This window comes from Hemibagrus wyckioides, linkage group LG18 (genome assembly GCF_019097595.1).
Source record: "Hemibagrus wyckioides isolate EC202008001 linkage group LG18, SWU_Hwy_1.0, whole genome shotgun sequence".
NCBI lineage: Eukaryota > Metazoa > Chordata > Actinopteri > Siluriformes > Bagridae > Hemibagrus > Hemibagrus wyckioides.
This window is the reverse complement of record NC_080727.1, coordinates 18,449,927-18,468,789: the sequence shown is the minus strand read 5'-3', so window position 1 is coordinate 18,468,789 and position 18,863 is coordinate 18,449,927. Positions and strand designations below refer to the sequence as shown.

The following is an 18,863-nucleotide window of genomic DNA, read 5'->3' as shown; positions in this document are numbered from 1 at the left end:
AGAGCAGTGGAGACGCGTTCTCTGGAGTGACGAATCACGCTTCTCCATCTGGCAATCTGATGGACGAGTCTGGGTTTGGCGGTTGCCAGGAGAACGGTACTTGTCTGACTGCATTGTGCCAAGTGTAAAGTTTGGTGGAGGGGGGATTATGGTGTGGGGTTGTGTTTCAGGAGCTGGGCTTGGCCCCTTAGTTCCAGTGAAAGGAACTCTGAATGCTTCAGCATACCAAGACATTTTGGACAATTCCATGCTCCCAACTTTGTGGGAACAGTTTGGAGCTGGCCCCTTCCTCTTCCAACATGACTGTGCACCAGTGCACAAAGCAAGGTCCATAAAGACATGGATGACAGAGTCTGGTGTGGATGAACTTGACTGGCCTGCACAGAGTCCTGACCTCAACCCGATAGAACACCTTTGGGATGAATTAGAGCAGAGACTGAGAGCCAGGCCTTCTCGTCCAACATCAGTGTGTGACCTCACAAATGCGCTTCTGGAAGAATGGTCAAAAATTCCCATAAACACACTCCTAAACCTTGTGGACAGCCTTCCCAGAAGAGTTGAAGCTGTTATAGCTGCAAAGGGTGGACCAATGTCATATTGAACCCTATGGATTAGGAATGGGCTGTCACTTAAGTTCATATGTGAGTCAAGGCAGGTGAGTGAATACTTTTGGCAATATAGTGTAGCATTGATGCCTGACATGAGGCATCCTGACCCTTGCTGTTGTATATTTTGTCCCCTGTTCCACCTGATTTTTTTCTCCAGGGTTCTTCAGTTTTCTCCCACCTCCAAAACCTTTCCAGTATAGGTCAAGGCTAGGCTTAGATAGGATAAATTGCCCTGTGTGTGAATGTGTTTGAATGATGCCCTGCAATGGACTGGACTGGAGTCTTACCCAGTGTTTATTCCCTCTTCACGCCCAGTGTTACTAGCATATGCTCCGAATTCGACATAACCCTAACCAGGATAGAGCAGTTATTGAAAATAGTCTAGAGCTGCATAATACACTCATCAATAGTGTGTTACCCAAGTGACAAAAACACTATAATTAAAATTTAGTGGACAGTAAGTTATTTGTTTTTACATGCTCTACATATCTCTAGTCGTCTAAATAAAACAACTTGTATCGCTATTTGGTTGAATAACCCCATAACATTCTTAGCGTTTTTAACAACAGACACTGTACTTAGAAAAAGTAACTGTCACATCACCGTAAATCAAACAAGTTCACAAACTTTAAATATGTTAATATGTAAATGACGAAGGAGAACATTTCAGGCACCCGATTGGTTCATACGGAGCGGTCGCGTGTGGAATCGCTTCTGTGATTGGTTGCCTGCTGTTCGAGCTTGCTACGCTTCGTTTTGCTCTCACGCACACAGTCAGAAACAAAAATGGCCGAAGAAGAAAGCGAGCAAACTTCTCCTGGGGTTCTTGAAGAAATTTTCACGTCGCCTCTGAACCTGAGTTTGTTGTGCCTTTGTTTGTTTCTGTTGTACAAAATATTTCGCGGAGACAAGCCTGCGGAAGTGGCCGAAGCTGAGGAGCCGTTACCTAAACTGAAGAAGAGAGACTTCACTCTGGAGGACCTGAAGGAGTATGACGGAGTGGCAAATCCGAGGATCCTCATGGCTGTCAATGGCAAAGTGTTTGATGTGACAAGAGGAAAGAAGTTCTACGGCCCCGGTAACACACTGAGTGGTTAAAGTGATGTATTAAAAAGGCGCAGTCTTTATTTGTGCATGTGTTTTTTTTGTTTTTTTTTTTGTTTTTTTTAATTCGTTTATGAATGCTATAAATAATTCAATAGCATCCCGTTGTGCTTAGGGGGCTTAGTTAAATATTTTCCACATTTTCTCTGTTTGCATTTCTGCAAATGTTTTCTTTTGCACTTTTACGCTCTGTGCACTTCGTTGCACCCAATATTTCCTTCCTTGACCATTGCCACCATTTAAAAAAAAACAACAACTCAAACCTACTTAAACACCAAGGGTGAGGTTAGGATGTGTAAAAATTCATTTTTTCCCTAGATTTCTGTTTTTTTAGCTGATTCGGTAGCCACTGTAAAGCCCAAACTGAATACTCTTTGCAAATAGGTCGCATAGGGCTGTTTAAAGCTTGGGATTGAGTAATGAGATGCACAGAAGGCCAAAGATCAGGGTCTAATCAAACATTTTTTTCCCTCTCAGGACTTTACACAATTAGGTGAAATGTCAACTACTTCCAGTGCGTGAGAGTGTGGTTCAGCCCTGTGTGTGCTTATGACCTCTCCAAAGACAAGCATTATCATAGAAATGATGTGATAACAGTTTCTGCTTATTGCTAGAATAAACATGATGACCAGACTATATTAATTCCAGTGCTGTGTGTTTCCAGATGGCCCTTATGGAGTATTTGCAGGGAAAGATGCTTCCAGGGGGTTGGCTACATTCTGTCTAGAGAAGGAGGCCTTGAAAGAAACACATGATGATCTTTCAGACCTCACTGCAGCCCAGCAGGAGAGCCTGGGCGAGTGGGAGACCCAGTTCACCTGTGAGTCAAAGCGCTTTCACAGAATGTTTTGTTTTTTTTACACTGTGTTGGGTTTTATGTAGCAAGTGTTCTGGTTTTCTCCTGACAGTCAAGTACGATTACATCGGCAAACTCTTGAAGCCTGGCGAGGAGCCAACAGAGTACACGGACGATGAGGAAGTGAAGGACAAAAAGAAGGACTAGGTCATGAGAGGAACCCAAACATAGCTCCTTTCAGCTGTGCCTAATGTACTTGCAATCATCAATGTGTTTTTGATAATTCTGGTTCACGGTGACTGTTTGGTCTGAACCAGCACGCCTTCACGTTTCAGCATGCCATAATTAATCTGTGCTAAGATTTTTATTTTTTTTTCTTAAGAGAGTCAGCAGGAGCAAAAGTCGTTCTTGTACTTAGCTGCAACATACTTGAGTAACGTGGACCACATTATTATTGTGATGCTTTCAGGCACTTCATCTAACAATGTTGCAAATGCAACTAATTACGTTACACTACATACATATGTTTTATATATGATATCAAAACAATATGTGAGGGAATCAGGAATGTGGTGTCAATGTTTCTACAGACTTGTAGACAAAAATCTAACATTCCATGACTGGGGCCTTAATGCTGATAAGACTTTATGAAGCACTTGTACCTGAAAATACTTATTAAAGCAATTTTCATATTATCGTGTCCCTGTTTTTATTTGTCAGCTACTTAAAGATACCGATTCCAATATATTAGCCACACCATATATAACCACACCGATTCTTGAAGTCTTGAATCTCAAATACATGCAGTTTGTAAAAACTGCAATGCCATGTTTCTGTTTTAATCACTGAACAGTTCATACAGTTGTTTGAGTGAGACCGTTGTGCTTTGCATAACATTTTGAATACAACATGACACTGGTTTCTAACTGATACAGAATCTGAGTGTAATGTAGAAAACTTGGCATAGAGTACATACTTATGTATGGATAAATATGATAAATATTCTAATCTGAATACTAAAAGCATGCATGCATTTAGCTTTGTTTTTTGCTGTTGTTTTTAAATGGCAATGAATCAGATATGTTAACAAAAGTAACTTAATAACAGTAAATTATTTTCCTCATCTGTTAACTCATGTAAACACATTGAATAAAGCACTAGATATATTACTATATTCCAGCTCAGGTATCCATTGAATAATGATGAAGCAAAAATGGCAATGTTATGTGAAATTAATATTGTTAGTTAATTATAATTGAGGCCAGCTGCTGATTTCCCTACTGTACAAACAATATGTGAATAAACAAAGATGATGGCATTTAATCAATTTATCATCTGTGTTGACTGTTTGTCTATTATGGTTCACATTTCTGAAGAGAGGCGTATGTTTTACAATCAGATTTGAGTTTCAGATGAAACTATCTACATATTAGAGTCCAAAATATGTGAGTGTTCGTACTTGATAGGTTTATCTTTACTAGTATAATTAAAAGCAATAAGCTATATAATTATTTGCAGCAAATCACAAAATACGTTTAGCATCAGTCCAATGGCACAAGTACTGGGTGTACAATGCACAATACACTATCGGGCACTTTGTTAGAATCATCTATACATCTACGTTTTAATGGGGAAACTGCCCACTGAGTCTTATTGTTCTTGTTCAATGACAAATAAAGGTGTCTGTATTTGTATTTCCTAAATAAGCCACAAAGTAAATACTCCATTGTCGATTGGCACCTTTTGAGTGAAGTAAGATTTTGAGAGACTTTACAGCAATAGACATTTTGGCATGGATGTGTGTAATTTGCATGTGTGAATATGATATTTATCCATTATCATCATGAGAATGACAGCATCTGATGTTGATGTCCAAATCAGCCTTAAAGCAGGTAACATCATAATACACAAAATGAACATATTAACCATTTTGAAGACACCCAACTGTGTATGAAATGTGTTACTTGGGTCATACTGGAAAGACAAGGGCTCAGCTGTCTCCTCTGCTTCACAATAAAAGTCACACTGACCAACTTAAATCTATTTTGCAATAAAGCCTTGGATAAATGTTTGATTTGAGAAAAATGTGTTTCTTTGACTTATGAACGTCCGGGTAAGACAGGGAATAGGTCTGGAAATGTAATTAATAATAATAATAATAATAATAATAATAATGAGAAGAAGAAGAAGAAGAAGAAGAAGAAGAAGAAGAAGAAGAAGAAGAAGAAGAAGAAGAAAGAAAGAAAGAAAGAAAGAAAGAAAGAAAGAAAGAAAGAAAAAAAAAGACTGTACTTAAACTCACCTCTAATAAGACTCAAATAATCAATTTCTGAAAATCTGTCATCACATTTGTCCAGACAGATTTGACCAACAATCATTAAAACATACATAATGTTTTAAAAACATTAAAACGTACATGTTTTATAAACCTGAATGAATTCCTTCATTAGTTATGTAAAGAGATTTCTGTATCATGGAATGGCAATGAACACATGACATGTTTTTGAGGCGTTTGCATGTGATTTGAGAGTGGGAATGAAAAGGGATGTGTCAGAAGTGGGATTCGAACCCACGCCTCCATTCGGAGACCAGAATACCCGAGTACACGGAAGGGAACAACCCTTGAGTCTGGCGCCTTAGACCACTCGGCCATCCTGACACGCGTGCAAAAGTGTTCAACAGTACAGTCTTTAAATAGTGTATGAGTTGTCAGGCGATTATCGAAATTGAAGTGGTTTTTGTGAAGCTGGCCGGCCTTTAAAGCAGCTGTATCTGTAGCTAACTTAGCTAGCTAAGAAAGCTCACGTTTCCAAAGGAAACCTTTCAGTAATAAGCACTACAGCCCTGAGTGAAATTAGCACACTGCCCTCTAGCGTTTCTACGAACTTCCGGTGTGCGCCGTCCACCATTTTGTTTTATATCGTTCAAGGGTATCGTGTACAGAGTGAACCTCAGCCGCAGACGATCAGCATGTACCGCTTCGCTAAAGCTGCTCTGAACCTCAGTGGTAAGAGTAAATACGTGTTCAACTTTCTCTTTTATCATGTCATTTTATTTAGTTGAAACTGTGTGGAGATGGAAATTAAAACTGGATCGTGGCACTAATATGTTAGCTTAGCCAATGTGCACAACACTTCCGAATTATCAAATACCGGACAAAGGAGGCAGTTAACTAACCAATTAACTAACATAACATTTAAACGGTTATATAATTAGGCAATCAATTATTTAGGCATGCCTTTTTTTAAATTCCTGTAGTTTTTAAGTCTGCCATTTTTTATCTTCCGGGTGGTTGGTTAGCTTAGCTGGCTGCCTTAATGTCATACAACGTTAGGTCGTTTGCAGCAGTTTACAACGTTTTGCGGCAGCATAATAGTGTCATTTGCACAAAATGTATGTCTTTACTCTGGTTTTCAGTGCTTTTTCTTTGCGTAACACTGTCGTTTTTGGGTGGCTTTATCACAAGAATGAATAGAAATAAAAAGGGGGTTTGTTAAATATCTTTCGATTTTAGTAGTCCAGCACTTCCTCATTAAGCCATTTACATGTCATATAGGTCAGCTGCAGAGATGTCGGGATGAGTAACAGTTTTGCTGGAAAGCAAAACAATTTCTGATAATAAAAGTATAACATTTAATACACCACAAAATATATTTTAGTAGTTCTCGTGCACAGGATGCTGTGCTCTCAATTAGTGCTTACTAGTCCTAGCTTTGATATAATGAACAAATTATATAATGGCCAATGAGGATGTAATAAATGAGGATATGAAGCTAGTGGGTGCAAGTGTTGAGGATGCAGAAGATAGGGATAGGTGGAGAGAGATGATTCGCTGTGGCAACCCCTGAAGGGAAAAGCCGAAAGAAGAAGGTATAATGGCCAATGCATGTTTTTGATTTTATATATTTTTTTATTTTTCACTCTCTCAGGACAAGCCAGCCGCCAGGTTGCTGTGCGACATTCTTCTTCAGGCGCATCCCGGGAGTTCCATGCAAAATATGGCATGCCACTGCTGATCTCTGGAGCATTATTTTGCACTGGAATCTGGGCCTATGTAAGTGTCAATGATGTTTCTGTGTTGTCTCCACATTGCACCCCAAATTCCTACATTTTCTTGTTGTTACTTTTCATAACCGTGCATCTTCTGCCGTGTGTGTGTAACGCCTGCAGGTGATCACATCAACTGGCATCGCATGGAATCTGTCTCCCGTTGGCAAGGTCCAGCCCAAGCCATGGAGGGAGTAAAGGGAACATGACGTTTAGGAATGATCCTGAAACCTTGTGAACTTTTCCATTTTGTTAATGGATATGCTTTACACCTAATTCCTGTTCGTCTGGTGTGTCTGTAAAAATGTAATAAATTAAATATAAATACAGGACTTTGTATTTTGTTATATTTTTCATAGAATGCTGTTGGCCTGTAAGCGTATATTAAAGTTGCTTTATTACTTTACTACATAAGCCATAACCAGCCACTTTGTTGTGCAAGTCTCATCCTCTACACCTGTAGCCATCTCTTTCTGACCACATGATGTTTCCTGGAAATTTTGTTGGTGGTCTATTCTAAGCCTAGCAGTGACCTTGAGGTATCTACAAAAAAACAATGCAGCTGGGCCTGATGCACCCTCACTAGCACCACACATACAGTATGTCACTACCATTTCAATGTCGATGCTGTGCTCAGAATGGTTCACAATTCAAATCATGTCGAATACTAAGCTGGTCATGTAGCACTGATGGGTGAGGAAGTAATGAGACTGTATTGAAGGTCACTGTTTAAATGGCTAAAAGTGTTGGTGGTTTAGGTTACTGATCAGAAGGCTGTAAACTCAACTCCCAGCCCTTCACCTGTTTAGCTCCATTGTATGTCATTTGTGTGGGATAAAATCATCTATCAGATAAGTGTAGATATAAGGGAAAAATTCCTATTACAGCTGTGGACAGAGCCACTTGGGAACTTTCTTACCATCACAGATCTGCTATTACATCTGTCAGCTTGTGACAGCAAGGAATTAGTGTCTATAATGAACTCAGAAACTACATTGACTTAATAGTTTCTCTTTGATTACTGTTGTAGAAATGACTTTAATTAGTTATAGTTACATTATTTACTGTTCAGTGTCACCTAAATAAGGATGAGGTTCCCCTCTGAGCCTGGTTCCTCTTCCTCATATCATCACAGGGAGGTTTTTCTTGCCACTGTCGCCGCAGGCTTGCTCATCAGGGAGAAAATATGGATAAAATAGTTTAATCATTTAATTTAATATATTTTTTCCCCCTTTCTCTGTTTCTCTTCTTTTGTAAAGCTGCTTTGAGACAATATTCATTGTAAAAGGTGCTATACAAATAAATTGAAATGAATTGAATTGAATATTAAGCTGATGATGGGATGTACGTGTATAATTTTGTGGACACCTTACTGCTACACCCATATGTGATTTAAAAAAAAGAAAGAAAGAAAATATAATAATCTGATTCGAATAATCCCTCTATTCTGGGCAAGCTTTCTACTAGATTTTGGAGTACTCCACCCTTGGCATCATGACCCATATCCAACATTTATGTTTGTGTATAAATGATTATGTATAGCAAAAACAAACAAAAAACACTACAAGTGTGTTTCTGTCCTTTTCAGTTGTCTTTTGTGGTATCTTGTAAATTTCTATCTATCTATCTATCTATCTATCTATCTATCTATCTATCTATCTATCTATCTATCCATCTTCACGTTTAAGTTTAATCATTCCGAGGATCGATTCTTTGAGCGTCCACAAGATGTCGCTATTGTGCCTTTTCTGAATTTCTGTAGAAACCATTGCCTACGTGCCGTATGACACTAACGGCCAAACCCACAAAATTTCAGATTACTTTTTAAATATATATATTTTTAATTAAAAGTGATGTTGTCTTCTAGTGTTTAATCACCTGTTTATCATACTACAAGGTGATTTAATTCAGTCGTAAAATGAAAACGACAGATAAACGGATAATGTGAAGCTTTCGATTGACACCAAGCGCAGCCAATCACGGAATAAAAAAAGTTCGGCTATCCCCGCCTACTCGTTCTTGCCATCAACCAATAAGCAACGGATTCTGCCAAACATACCCGCCCACTTCGCCTGCGTGCGCTTGAAGCTAAGGTCACTCTCATTCGGGGACTGCTCACAGCACACAGGCGTCTACAGGAAACCCGGAGAGAGGAACCGCTGAAGAGAAAAGCTTTTCAAGATGTCTCTGTCAAACAAGCTCACCCTGGATAAAGTGGATGTCAATGGAAAGCGTGTAGTTATGAGGTGAGTTGTGTTTTTATATATATTAATCAATACGGGTGAAGAAACCTGAATGAATGTCAATGGTGTGAGTGGCATCTTCCACAGGAAGCGGCCATGTCACGTAGTCACAGTTACTGTTACAACACAGTCCTGGTGTTTCTAACAACACCAGCTTTATTAAAATGCTTAATGTCATACAGTAAGCCTTAACAATCTCAAGCTCTAACTGTATTTTTTTGCGTATGGAAAATTCAACCTTAACGTTATTGTGCATGAAGGAAGGCCACTGCATCTGCTATAACCCATAATCAATCATGTTGAACTAATTCATATCATTATCCTTCATTTTTACCCACTGCAGTAATTAAAATACTACATTTCTGCAACAACCAAACAGAATGAGACAGCAGAATAAACCTATTCATTTTGAGGCCTGTAGGATACACATAAACTCATTCGTGCACACTGAATTCTATATGCCATAATAACCCATGATGATGATGATGATGATGATGTATGTGGAGCAGAGTGGTGGAAAAAAATGTCTGCCAAACTCAAACACACCCCTCAGGTCCTTACATGCTTTTCTTTTTTCCTACAATACCAAAGAAGGGAATTTGCACTAAGTTAATGATACCATGATCCTCATATGGAACTGGATTTGAGCTCCTTGTTGTAGAAATGCAATGAAGTGACTCTCTTTCCAGTGCATCCAATCATAATCGTGTCTGCAAAGTGCATGGGGTTGATTGAGGAACGTGGATAGGATGGAGGTTAAGGTGGTGGTGGGGTTCTGTGAGAACCGTGATGTGTATGCATGTGTGGGTTTTTGCGACTTTCATCGTGACACCTCACCTTAGTGCTGTACTCCCTTTGCTATTCCTTCGATTCAGTGCGAATGCTGCTGAGTCACGGAAAGGTTTCGTCCACCGACTGAGCCTCCAGAAATTTTGAGACAGTTCTGAACCCATTCACGTCACTGTGAGTGCAGAATTGTGTGAAGAATTTACGTTATGAGCAAATACTTGAAGGGTGGAAATTTGGATCCATTTTGAAAGATAGATAGTAGTGATTGCTCTTCATTCATTTCTGCCTGACTGCTTTGGGGGGGTACTCCCCTGATGCTCAGAGGTAAAAACCCTACAGGTTACTTGGTTGTTGAAATCACTGTAAAGTCTCTTGTGTGTGTGGCCTTGCACTCAGGGTAACATTTTCTATAAAAATAGAAAAATCATTTTGAGAGCACTTGGTGGAAAAAAAAGGAAGGAATATTACATTCACCATGATTGCAACAGGGGATTATTCACTTCTTCATTTCAGATTGCTAATTGCTGTACCAGTACAGGTAATGTGCAATAAGACACTTGATTAAAGAAATAACGCGATTTCTGTCACACAGGGTTGATTTCAATGTGCCGATGAAGGACAAGGCCATCACAAACAACCAGAGGTAAAACCTTTTACGATTATCTGATTATTAATCTACTGAGTTTTTCATCATTGTATCGGATACATTTTAATTGAAATCATCCACATTGCAGGATCAAGGCTGCACTTCCATCCATCCAGCACTGTTTAAACAACGGAGCCAAGTCCGTGGTGCTGATGAGCCACTTGGGCCGGCCCGATGGCGTCCCCATGCCTGACAAGTACTCTCTGGAGCCTGTCGCTGCAGAACTCAAGACCTTGCTTGGAAAGTAAGCCAGATGTTTCGGCTGCATGGAGTACATCACGGAGATGAGCAGAGTGGTGGATAACGAAAGGGATTGTATGAGCAGAAATTGGTTGATCAGAGTGATTTTCTTTTTGTTGCTCTTACAGAGATATTACGTTCCTGAAAGACTGCGTCGGTGCAGAGGTGGAGAGCGCCTGTGCCGATCCTCCTGCAGGTTCCATCATTCTTCTGGAGAACCTGCGCTTCCATGTGGCTGAAGAAGGCAAGGGCAAAGATGCTGCAGGAAACAAGGTGCATAACTCTGAAATGTTTTGGACACCGATCTGATAGTATCTCTGGGTTAAAATTGTTCTTGGAAATATTCTTTTTTTTTAATTTTGTTGTCCCAAATTTTTTGTTTTTTTTCTGGTGATTCATAACAAGGTACAAATTTATGTTTGTTTAGAGGCAATAGCAGCTTATTAGCAGGAAACATCGTCATTGTGTTTTCAGCTTCATCTTTGCATCCATTATTCACTTTTTTTAAATTGCTAGGTCTGGAGAAAATGTTTTTGGAATTGTACAAGGTCATGAATATGTGATGGTGGCATTTTAGGGGTGTTTTACTAACTTGGGGTTCTTCAGTGCTGGAATACGTCACTTCCTCAAACTGAACGAAAGCAGGATTTCATCTTTACATAAGATTAGGACTAATCCATCAACAGTCTTGTTGCTGTTCTCCATATTTCACTCCTATCAGGTTTGTTTAGATTGGGCAGGAGTGTTGCATTTCTTGGGCTGGCATAAGCAAGACCTCACTCTTGACTTTCTGCTTCTGAAGGAAACTTGACAATGTATTGAATTAAATTGCAGATAAGAAGCCATTTCGTTGAGACTTTAAAAGCTGTAGAGTGTATACAGGATCTTGAGGTAAGATCAGGCTGAGTAGAAGTTAAAAAGAGCCTCTAAGCAAACCTTCATCAGCACCTACCCAGCGTTTCCTCAAAGAGCAGAGCATGCGCCACAGGGAGGTTGCTCCAGTATATGCTTAGCCTTTTGACATTTGGAGAAAGGCTACCGATGTGCTGTGTGTTGCTTTTCTGGTCCGTGGAGCCCTGACTGGAATGCACTGAAGGGTAAGAGAGATGATGAGGGAGGGGGGAGGAAATGCAGATGCCCTCCTGACCTTTCTGAGGTTCACTCGATGGTACAGTAGAAGTAGACATGGACTTTTGACCTTCTGTGGAACGGGTCAAAAAGTATTTCATGGGCAAATCATTGACCTTTCCCTCAGCAGAGTTCATCAGTCATGAACTTTGAGCTCTTGATTGAGGCAGAATAGAAATCTGGATTAAAATACATTCTCTCTCTGACTCTGGGGTTATTTGAGGTTGCCTGAAATTTGTTTGTAAATGTTTTAGTTATTTTTTTTTCCCTCACCCTCAATGTCTTTGCGTGATAAGATCTCTGGTTTCAAGTGTCAGTAATGCAGAAATGTTTGTTTCTGCCTTGAGTGCTGGAAGGTGTTCAGTCACATAAGTACTGTACTATACAGCCACAAAACTATTTTGTACGGTATAGACCTTTTAAGGGTTCCTTCTTTCTTTCTTTTTCTCTCTAGACCAAAGCATCCCAGGAAGAGATTAACGCTTTCAGAGCCTCCCTGTCCAAGCTGGGTGACGTTTACATTAACGATGCCTTCGGAACGGCACACAGAGCCCACAGGTACAACCCCGTCACATCCCTTATATCTGGTATTGCACCTTGCACGTCTAACGTTGCTCAAGAATCTTTATAATAATGATTTCTTATTGTTTATAACGTAACATTTTCCAGCTCTATGGTTGGAGTGGATCTGCCTCAGAAAGCTGCAGGCTTCTTGATGAAGAAGGAGCTGGACTACTTTGCCATGGCCTTGGAGAAGCCACAGAGACCATTCCTGGCCATCCTCGGGGGGTGAGGGCTTAAGACACACATGGGGGGCGGCATGCTTGTAGTAATGGTACTGATAACCCAAGCTTCCTGTCTTCTGCTGCGCATAACAAACTGTTCTGAGAGCATGAGTGACATTCCAGGAATAGATTCAGCTTATCTTGTTAAGTATTATAGCAGCATGTGTGAGTGTGTCCTATTTGCTGTCAGCGTCACACACAAGGAAGGTTGTGTAGGACACCACAGATCCCCTAGCCCAGTTCCAATTTGTGCTTTGGAATAAGGTCAGAGTCTGAAATTGTGCAAGAATCCTTTCTAAATAGAATGTAGTGAATAGAAGCTGATCAACAGCAAGGTTTCTGACGTTAAGGCAGTTTGCTGGACCGCGTGAAACAAATCCGGCCCGCTGAAAAATCTCTGTAGCGAGGTTCTTCTCCATAACTGTGTTTCTTTGTGCTTAACGTCCTTTCCTGTTCATTGGCCGTTCTGAATTTGCAATGATGACATCGGCATTTTCTTTCTCTGGCCTCTCTGAAAAGAATGGCTCCCTTTGATAAGCCATTTAAACAATGCATACAAAAATCTCTAGAAGTCTGTTGTTTTGTCATTCTCACACACACACACACACACACACAACAGATTTTGATCAATGCAGTATGCCGATTACGCTGACCAGACAAACATACAGTATGTGCTTGTTTGCCATCACCGCAGGGCCAAAGTCAAAGATAAGATTCAGCTGATCAACAACATGCTGGACAAGGTGGACGAGATGATCATCGGGGGCGGCATGGCTTTCACCTTCCTCAAAGTCCTCAAGAACATGGAGGTGAGGGATGCTAATGTACAGTGGGCTTCAGGTGTATGTGCAGAGGTACCAACACCTGCGCTTAATATTTAGCATTTTGCACTTTTCCATAAGCAACAGACACAGTCTAATTTGGACAGATGTAAAGCCGATTTACTGAAGAAAGGAAAGGTGTAGAAATGTAAAAGAGACTCATTTGCGTTTGGTAGCAGATACTATGGCATCACAGCAACCTTATCTTGCTGAACTTGGACCTGTGGATTTGCAAACTTCTCTTTTGTGGATCCAGATAGCGGCGCTGTGGTGTCTGCTCAGCAAAAGCTGAATTAAATAATATTTTTAAAAATTTTCTCTGCATGTTAGAATATTAGCACCTCTAGTATGAGTATCTCACTACATTTCCTTCTTTTTTCATTAAACTCTCCACTCTCATTAAAAGTAGTACTTGTGTAACTCCTTGTATTTTCTCCTGTATTGCGTCAGATTGGCACTTCCCTGTTCGACGAGGAAGGATCCAAAATCGTCCAGGACCTGATGGCTAAAGCCGAGAAGAACGGAGTCAAGATCACCCTTCCTGTCGACTTTGTCACTGCAGAAAAGTTTGATGAGAAGGCCACGACTGGAACAGCTGCAGTAGCTGATGGCATTCCAGCAGGATGGATGGTACGTTTTCTACAGTAGAACCGGTTAGCTCTAATTAATTATTTGAGTGAATATTGATTGATTTAATTAGTGTGCAATTGTTTTGTGCTATTCAGGGTCTGGACTGTGGGCCTGAGAGCTCCAAGCTTTTTGCTGAGGCTGTAGGTAGAGCGAAGCAGATCGTATGGAACGGACCTGTCGGCGTATTCGAGTGGGATAACTTCGCCAAGGGAACCAAGAACCTGATGGACAAAGTTGTGGAGGTGACCAAAAGTGGTTGCATCACCATCATTGGTAAGTACAGTCGAGTAGTTTAAATAAATATAATGTTATTATGTTCTCAATTGTATCGTATTGATTTTTATGGGTCTGTATTAAATAAATAATAATGGAATGCGAAGCAAAGTAGGAGGAGCTGTCAAGGAGATAAATCTACAGCATCTTCAAGTAACCAGATAAAACTGTGAGGGACGTTGAGGTGACTTGTAAAGCAGTGTGGTGGGCTGTCCTCATACTCTTAAGATGCCATAGCATCTTAAATGTAAAGCTCATGATGAGGGGTTCTTGAGGGCTCAGAGCACACTGGAGCAAGCAGTCAAACAGAGCTAAATGAAATGGTACAAAACACCCGATTTATTGATACTAAGTAGGATAATTATTTAGTATCTATCATTTATTGTTATTGAAAAATCTAATCCTGGTATGGATGCATCCCTAGTAAAGAGCATCGTATTCATTTAAACTGGAGTTCTAGCTTCATTCAATTGAAATGACGACATTAATCCTTTTAACCACTAGATGGCACCAAAATCTCATTTTAGTTACTGTTTCACTTTTAACCTGTTTTATACTGTCTTGGACTATAAGCACTCTGCTCTTACATCTGTCCAAACACATTTACCTTTTCTTCATCGTTCCACGCTGTTGTTTGACATCCTTCGTGATGTTCTCAGGTGGTGGAGACACAGCAACCTGCTGTGCCAAGTGGGACACTGAGGACAAAGTGAGCCATGTGAGTACAGGAGGAGGAGCGAGTCTGGAACTTCTGGAGGGTGAGTATTGCTTCACTTCCTCGTTTGGATAATTACTTTTGGACTGTAGTTTTAAAAATGTTTAAAGTCAAGCAACTTTTTGTCCTCTCCATTTGTCTTATTTGCCATCATCAGAATTTTAGTAATTTTACGGTTAGTCTCATTTCTCATATCCTGTGTTAACATCAGTGGAATTTCACCAAACGTCTATAAAAGAATAATTTATTTTTGTTGTGGTTCAGGTTTACTCAGGCAATCATGGCACCAAAATCTATATTCTGACAGAAATCTGTCTAAAGTTTATCCCGAATCATGTAAATTCCGTAGAATATACGACTTTTAATGGCATTTCTTTTGCAGTATTCATAGCTCTTCTCTGACTTTTGCATTACAAAATGCAGTAAAATTTGCAGTAAAATTTTGAAATATAAATCCAACAACAAATTCAGGGTAAATAAAGTAAAGTAGATTATTTATTTATTAATTAATAAACAATTTATGACCGGAACACACATGTGGGCTGTTCAGGAGAGCAACATGGTCTGTTACAGTTTAAATAATAAATAGAATTTTCTACTGTGGGGTTTCTGTACTAACATTCGACTTGTATCATCCACAGGAAAAGTGCTGCCTGGTGTAGATGCCCTCAGCAGTGTTTAAACATCTGGCACTTCATTGTAAGGGCTGTGAACATCTGCCCTCCCTGAAGAGGCTCTCTCTACACACATTCATTTCAGTCAGTGTACAGAGTCACACATGATAAATGTCCCATCTCTACTGAACAAACTGTAAACGTTATATTTTTTTCCCCTTCATCGTGAACGTAAGGCCTCAGCTACGGAGTTAATGCACTGTGCCCTTCTGAACGGTTTTCCATTAAAAAAGCAAGATTCTCCAGCTTGCTCGTATTACATCCTTTTAGCATCGGGTTATTTGTCTCACCTGCTGAAGCGTTAGTTTGTCTGTGTGTCATCTTTATATAACCAGTAACTATATTCAGCATATAAAGATGAAAATCTTGTGTGTGTGTGATGTAACCATAGAGCTTTTATTTGGTGCCCCTTTACCGATGTTAAGACTGTACGTGAAACTGTAGACACTTTATGTTGCACTTCTCATCCTGGCCCTAAGGCTTGTAAAATAAACGAGCTGCTCAGAAGACGTATGCAGTCTTTGATGGACTATAAATAAAAGTTTAAGAAATGATCTTGGATTTCTCTGTCTCTTTTTTTTTTTTTTTTTTTTTTTTACATATGTTTGAATATGATGTTCACAGAAAAAATGTCCATTCCAATCCATGTACACTACTACTAATGGCAGACCAAGGAGCTATGAAAAGAAGTCAAGGACAAAAGGTCTTGAGAAGTATCACAGAAATATTACAAGCTTCCCATGGATCATTGGTATTAAAGAAGGCAGTAAGAATATAATGCAACTGTGAGTGCTCAGAGGAGGCCAAGAAGGCATTATTCAGTTAAGCAACCAAAATGCCATGAGACTCTAAGCAGGATAATACCACCACCATGCTTTATCTCAAGTAATGAGCGATGCTGGGTTTCAGCTAAATGTAGTTCTTTGTGTCTCTCCAGCTACAGAATTAGCCTCTTGGTTGCTTCTCTGACTAATCCCTTTCTTTACCTGATGACCGAGTTAACTAAATGTGTAGACAAACCCACATTCATACAGTAAAGAAATCACTTTATGCCTTTACAGTAGCAACATTACCTTAACTGTGTTTGTTTTGTACTGATTACAAAACTCATCTCATGTATGTTAACCTGTTAGCCTTCCACATTTCCTTTAGAAGGTAAGATATTTTGTTTCATTAGGGCTACAAATTTCACACCCCCTCTTCAGCCACAGGGACAGAAAACAGCAACAGATAAATCAAGCAAACTTGTGAATCCTACACAATGTTTTTTAAGCACAGACGTCTTGCCAGAGATGCTCAATAAACACATATTATGAGGTTGTGTCTAGAAATGCTATGAGATATTTTGGGTTTTTAATGGGCCACAGTACAGGTTTTGGTATAGTTAGTTGTAAGTAAGTGCTTCTGACTGTATTTTACTACACTGGGACATTTCCTTTGGGCTTTTAGTCCGAATCCTGGCCTTTTAAACAAACTAAAAACCAACGTTATTTTGTGTCAATGAAAAAATAAAGATGGGATTAGGAGGGAGCAAGAGGTCAGAAGGGTGCAGAGAAAGTTTCCACGTGTGTGTGTGTGAGTGAGTGTGTAAGTGAGTAAGCAATTTTATTTATTTATTTATTGATTGATTGATTGATTGATTGGTTTTCTGTATTCGGTGTTTAAACACAAGGGGGCGCCCGAGTGCTGTAACAGTATGTCAAGTTATAGTAGGGTTGCCAGATCTGCGAAACAAAATCCTGATCATTAGCTAAACGCAACATATTCTAATGACAAACCTTGCAACTTTTAAAAAGTACAGAAAATCAGCATCACCATCAAAGGTGTTGTTAAAATCAATAATCATGTTATTCTGAGAATAAAGCACGTTTCTATTTGGGTGGCATGGTGACACACTGGATTCATAGATGTTTCACAGCTCCAGAGTCCTCTGTTCGAACCTGAACTCAGGTTCCAGTCATTGTATATGTTTTGCGAATTTTTTTTTATATATTCTCTGGTTTTCTCTCACCTCCTAAAAACATGCAGCTGGACTGGACAAAATAAACTGCTCCTCAGTGTGAAAAATGTGTGTGTGTGTGTGGTGATCTAAGATGGACTGGTGTCCCTTCCAGGTTCTATATTTCTATTCAGAGGATACTGTGAGTGAAAGAGTTAAGTTTCTAGTTTAAGTTTTCTTCTTTCAAAGTGGCTGAATGTGTTGAATACACAGTATTTAGTTGGTCAGAAAGTCAAGCAACTCTTCTGTGAATAAGCCTCATGATTAAATCAGCTTAAGCTTGCTAAAACACTTTAAACAACAGATTAATGAGTAAGTGCAGTATTGTCTGACGTTCATTCATTCATGCATTCATTCCTCTTCATCAGCTAGTGAATTTGGAGCCTGAAAAAACAGTTTAGTGGGTACTCATTATGATATCTATTTAATATAATAATAAAGCATATATACAGGTGCATCTCAAAAAATTTGTTATATCAAAGAAACATGTATGTTAATTTATGCACTTATTATTTGGTTGGCACCTTTTCCACAAATTGCTGCATCAGTGTGGCATGGTATGGAGCCTGTGGCACTGCTGAGGTGTAATGGAAACTCAGGTTGCCTTCAGCTCATCTGTATTTTGGGGTCTGGTGTCTCTCATCTTCCTCTTGACAATACCCCATAGATTGTCTATAGGGTTCAGGTCAGGTGAGTTGGCTGGCCAGTCAAGCACAGTAATACTACAGTTAGCAAACCAGTTCTGAATAGTTTTGGCACTGTGGGCATGGACCATGTCCTGCCGGAAATCAGCATCTCCATAAAGTTTGTCAGTAGATGAAAGCATGAAGTGCTCTAAAATCTTTTGGTAGATGGCTGCATTGACTTTGGACTTAGTAAAACACAGTGGACCAACACCAGCAAATGACATGGCACCCTGATAACCATCATCTCTGACGGTGAACACCTCACACTGGACTTCAAGCAGCTTGGATTCTGCACCTCTCCTCTCTTTCTCTAGACTCTGGGACCTTAATTTCCAAATGAAATACAAACTTTACTTTCAGCTGAAAAGAGGACTTTGGACCACTTAGTAATGCTTCAGTTCTTCTTCTCCTTAGCCCAGTTAAGATGCTTCCGACATTGTCTTTGGTTTAGGAGTGGCTTGACACTAGGAATGCGACACTTGTAGCCCATTTCCTGGACAGGTCTGTGTGTGGAGGCTCTCGATGCGCTGACTCCAGCCTCAGTCCACTCCTTGTGAAGCTACCCCACATTTTTGAATCAGCTTTTCTTGACTACAGTCATCTTCTCAAGGCTACGGTCATCCCTGTTGCTACTACACTTTGCCCTTCCAGTCAACTTTCCATGAATATGATTTGATAC

General features: G+C 39.8%; 3 protein-coding genes and 1 non-coding gene across 4 annotated transcripts; 3 read left to right on the top strand and 1 right to left on the bottom strand.

Moving 5' to 3' along the window:
- Positions 1–1,369: 1,369 nt before the first annotated feature.
- Positions 1,370–3,203, top strand: pgrmc1 (progesterone receptor membrane component 1). Its single transcript, XM_058416414.1, has 3 exons — positions 1,370–1,686; positions 2,377–2,532; positions 2,621–3,203. The coding sequence occupies exons 1-3, from the start codon at positions 1,395–1,397 to the stop codon at positions 2,713–2,715; spliced, it is 543 nt and encodes a 180-aa protein (XP_058272397.1). The 5' UTR covers positions 1,370–1,394; the 3' UTR covers positions 2,716–3,203.
- A 1,853-nt stretch (positions 3,204–5,056) lies between these two features.
- Positions 5,057–5,167, bottom strand: trnal-caa (transfer RNA leucine (anticodon CAA)). The gene is made up of 2 exons: positions 5,130–5,167; positions 5,057–5,102 (listed from the first exon to the last, which is right to left on the bottom strand). It is a non-coding gene; the product is annotated as a tRNA-Leu (tRNA).
- A 189-nt stretch (positions 5,168–5,356) lies between these two features.
- LOC131368776 (cytochrome c oxidase subunit 7B, mitochondrial) lies at positions 5,357–6,884 on the top strand. The gene is made up of 3 exons (XM_058414888.1): positions 5,357–5,515; positions 6,438–6,562; positions 6,679–6,884. Exons 1-3 carry the CDS (start codon positions 5,479–5,481, stop codon positions 6,751–6,753), a joined length of 237 nt encoding a protein of 78 aa, XP_058270871.1. The 5' UTR covers positions 5,357–5,478; the 3' UTR covers positions 6,754–6,884.
- Positions 6,885–8,642: 1,758 nt separating this feature from the next.
- pgk1 (phosphoglycerate kinase 1) lies at positions 8,643–16,053 on the top strand. The gene is made up of 11 exons (XM_058416106.1): positions 8,643–8,801; positions 10,180–10,230; positions 10,322–10,477; positions 10,602–10,746; positions 12,056–12,159; positions 12,271–12,390; positions 13,081–13,195; positions 13,658–13,837; positions 13,933–14,110; positions 14,770–14,868; positions 15,467–16,053. Exons 1-11 carry the CDS (start codon positions 8,737–8,739, stop codon positions 15,505–15,507), a joined length of 1,254 nt encoding a protein of 417 aa, XP_058272089.1. The 5' UTR covers positions 8,643–8,736; the 3' UTR covers positions 15,508–16,053.
- The last annotated feature ends 2,810 nt before the right edge of the window (positions 16,054–18,863 follow it).

Excerpts from the sequence above, each read along its gene's own strand:
- pgrmc1 (XM_058416414.1), top strand. The coding sequence starts at position 1,395 with ATGGCCGAAGAAGAAAGCGAGCAAACTTCTCCTGGGGTTCTTGAAGAA. Across the intron at positions 1,687-2,376 it reads AAAGAAGTTCTACGGCCCCG|ATGGCCCTTATGGAGTATTT; the intron begins GTAACACACTGA and ends GTGTGTTTCCAG. Across the intron at positions 2,533-2,620 it reads GTGGGAGACCCAGTTCACCT|TCAAGTACGATTACATCGGC; the intron begins GTGAGTCAAAGC and ends TTCTCCTGACAG.
- LOC131368776 (XM_058414888.1), top strand. The coding sequence starts at position 5,479 with ATGTACCGCTTCGCTAAAGCTGCTCTGAACCTCAGTG. Across the intron at positions 5,516-6,437 it reads AGCTGCTCTGAACCTCAGTG|GACAAGCCAGCCGCCAGGTT; the intron begins GTAAGAGTAAAT and ends TCACTCTCTCAG. Across the intron at positions 6,563-6,678 it reads GCACTGGAATCTGGGCCTAT|GTGATCACATCAACTGGCAT; the intron begins GTAAGTGTCAAT and ends TAACGCCTGCAG.
- pgk1 (XM_058416106.1), top strand. The coding sequence starts at position 8,737 with ATGTCTCTGTCAAACAAGCTCACCCTGGATAAAGTGGATGTCAATGGA. Across the intron at positions 10,231-10,321 it reads GCCATCACAAACAACCAGAG|GATCAAGGCTGCACTTCCAT; the intron begins GTAAAACCTTTT and ends TCCACATTGCAG. Across the intron at positions 14,869-15,466 it reads GAGTCTGGAACTTCTGGAGG|GAAAAGTGCTGCCTGGTGTA; the intron begins GTGAGTATTGCT and ends TATCATCCACAG.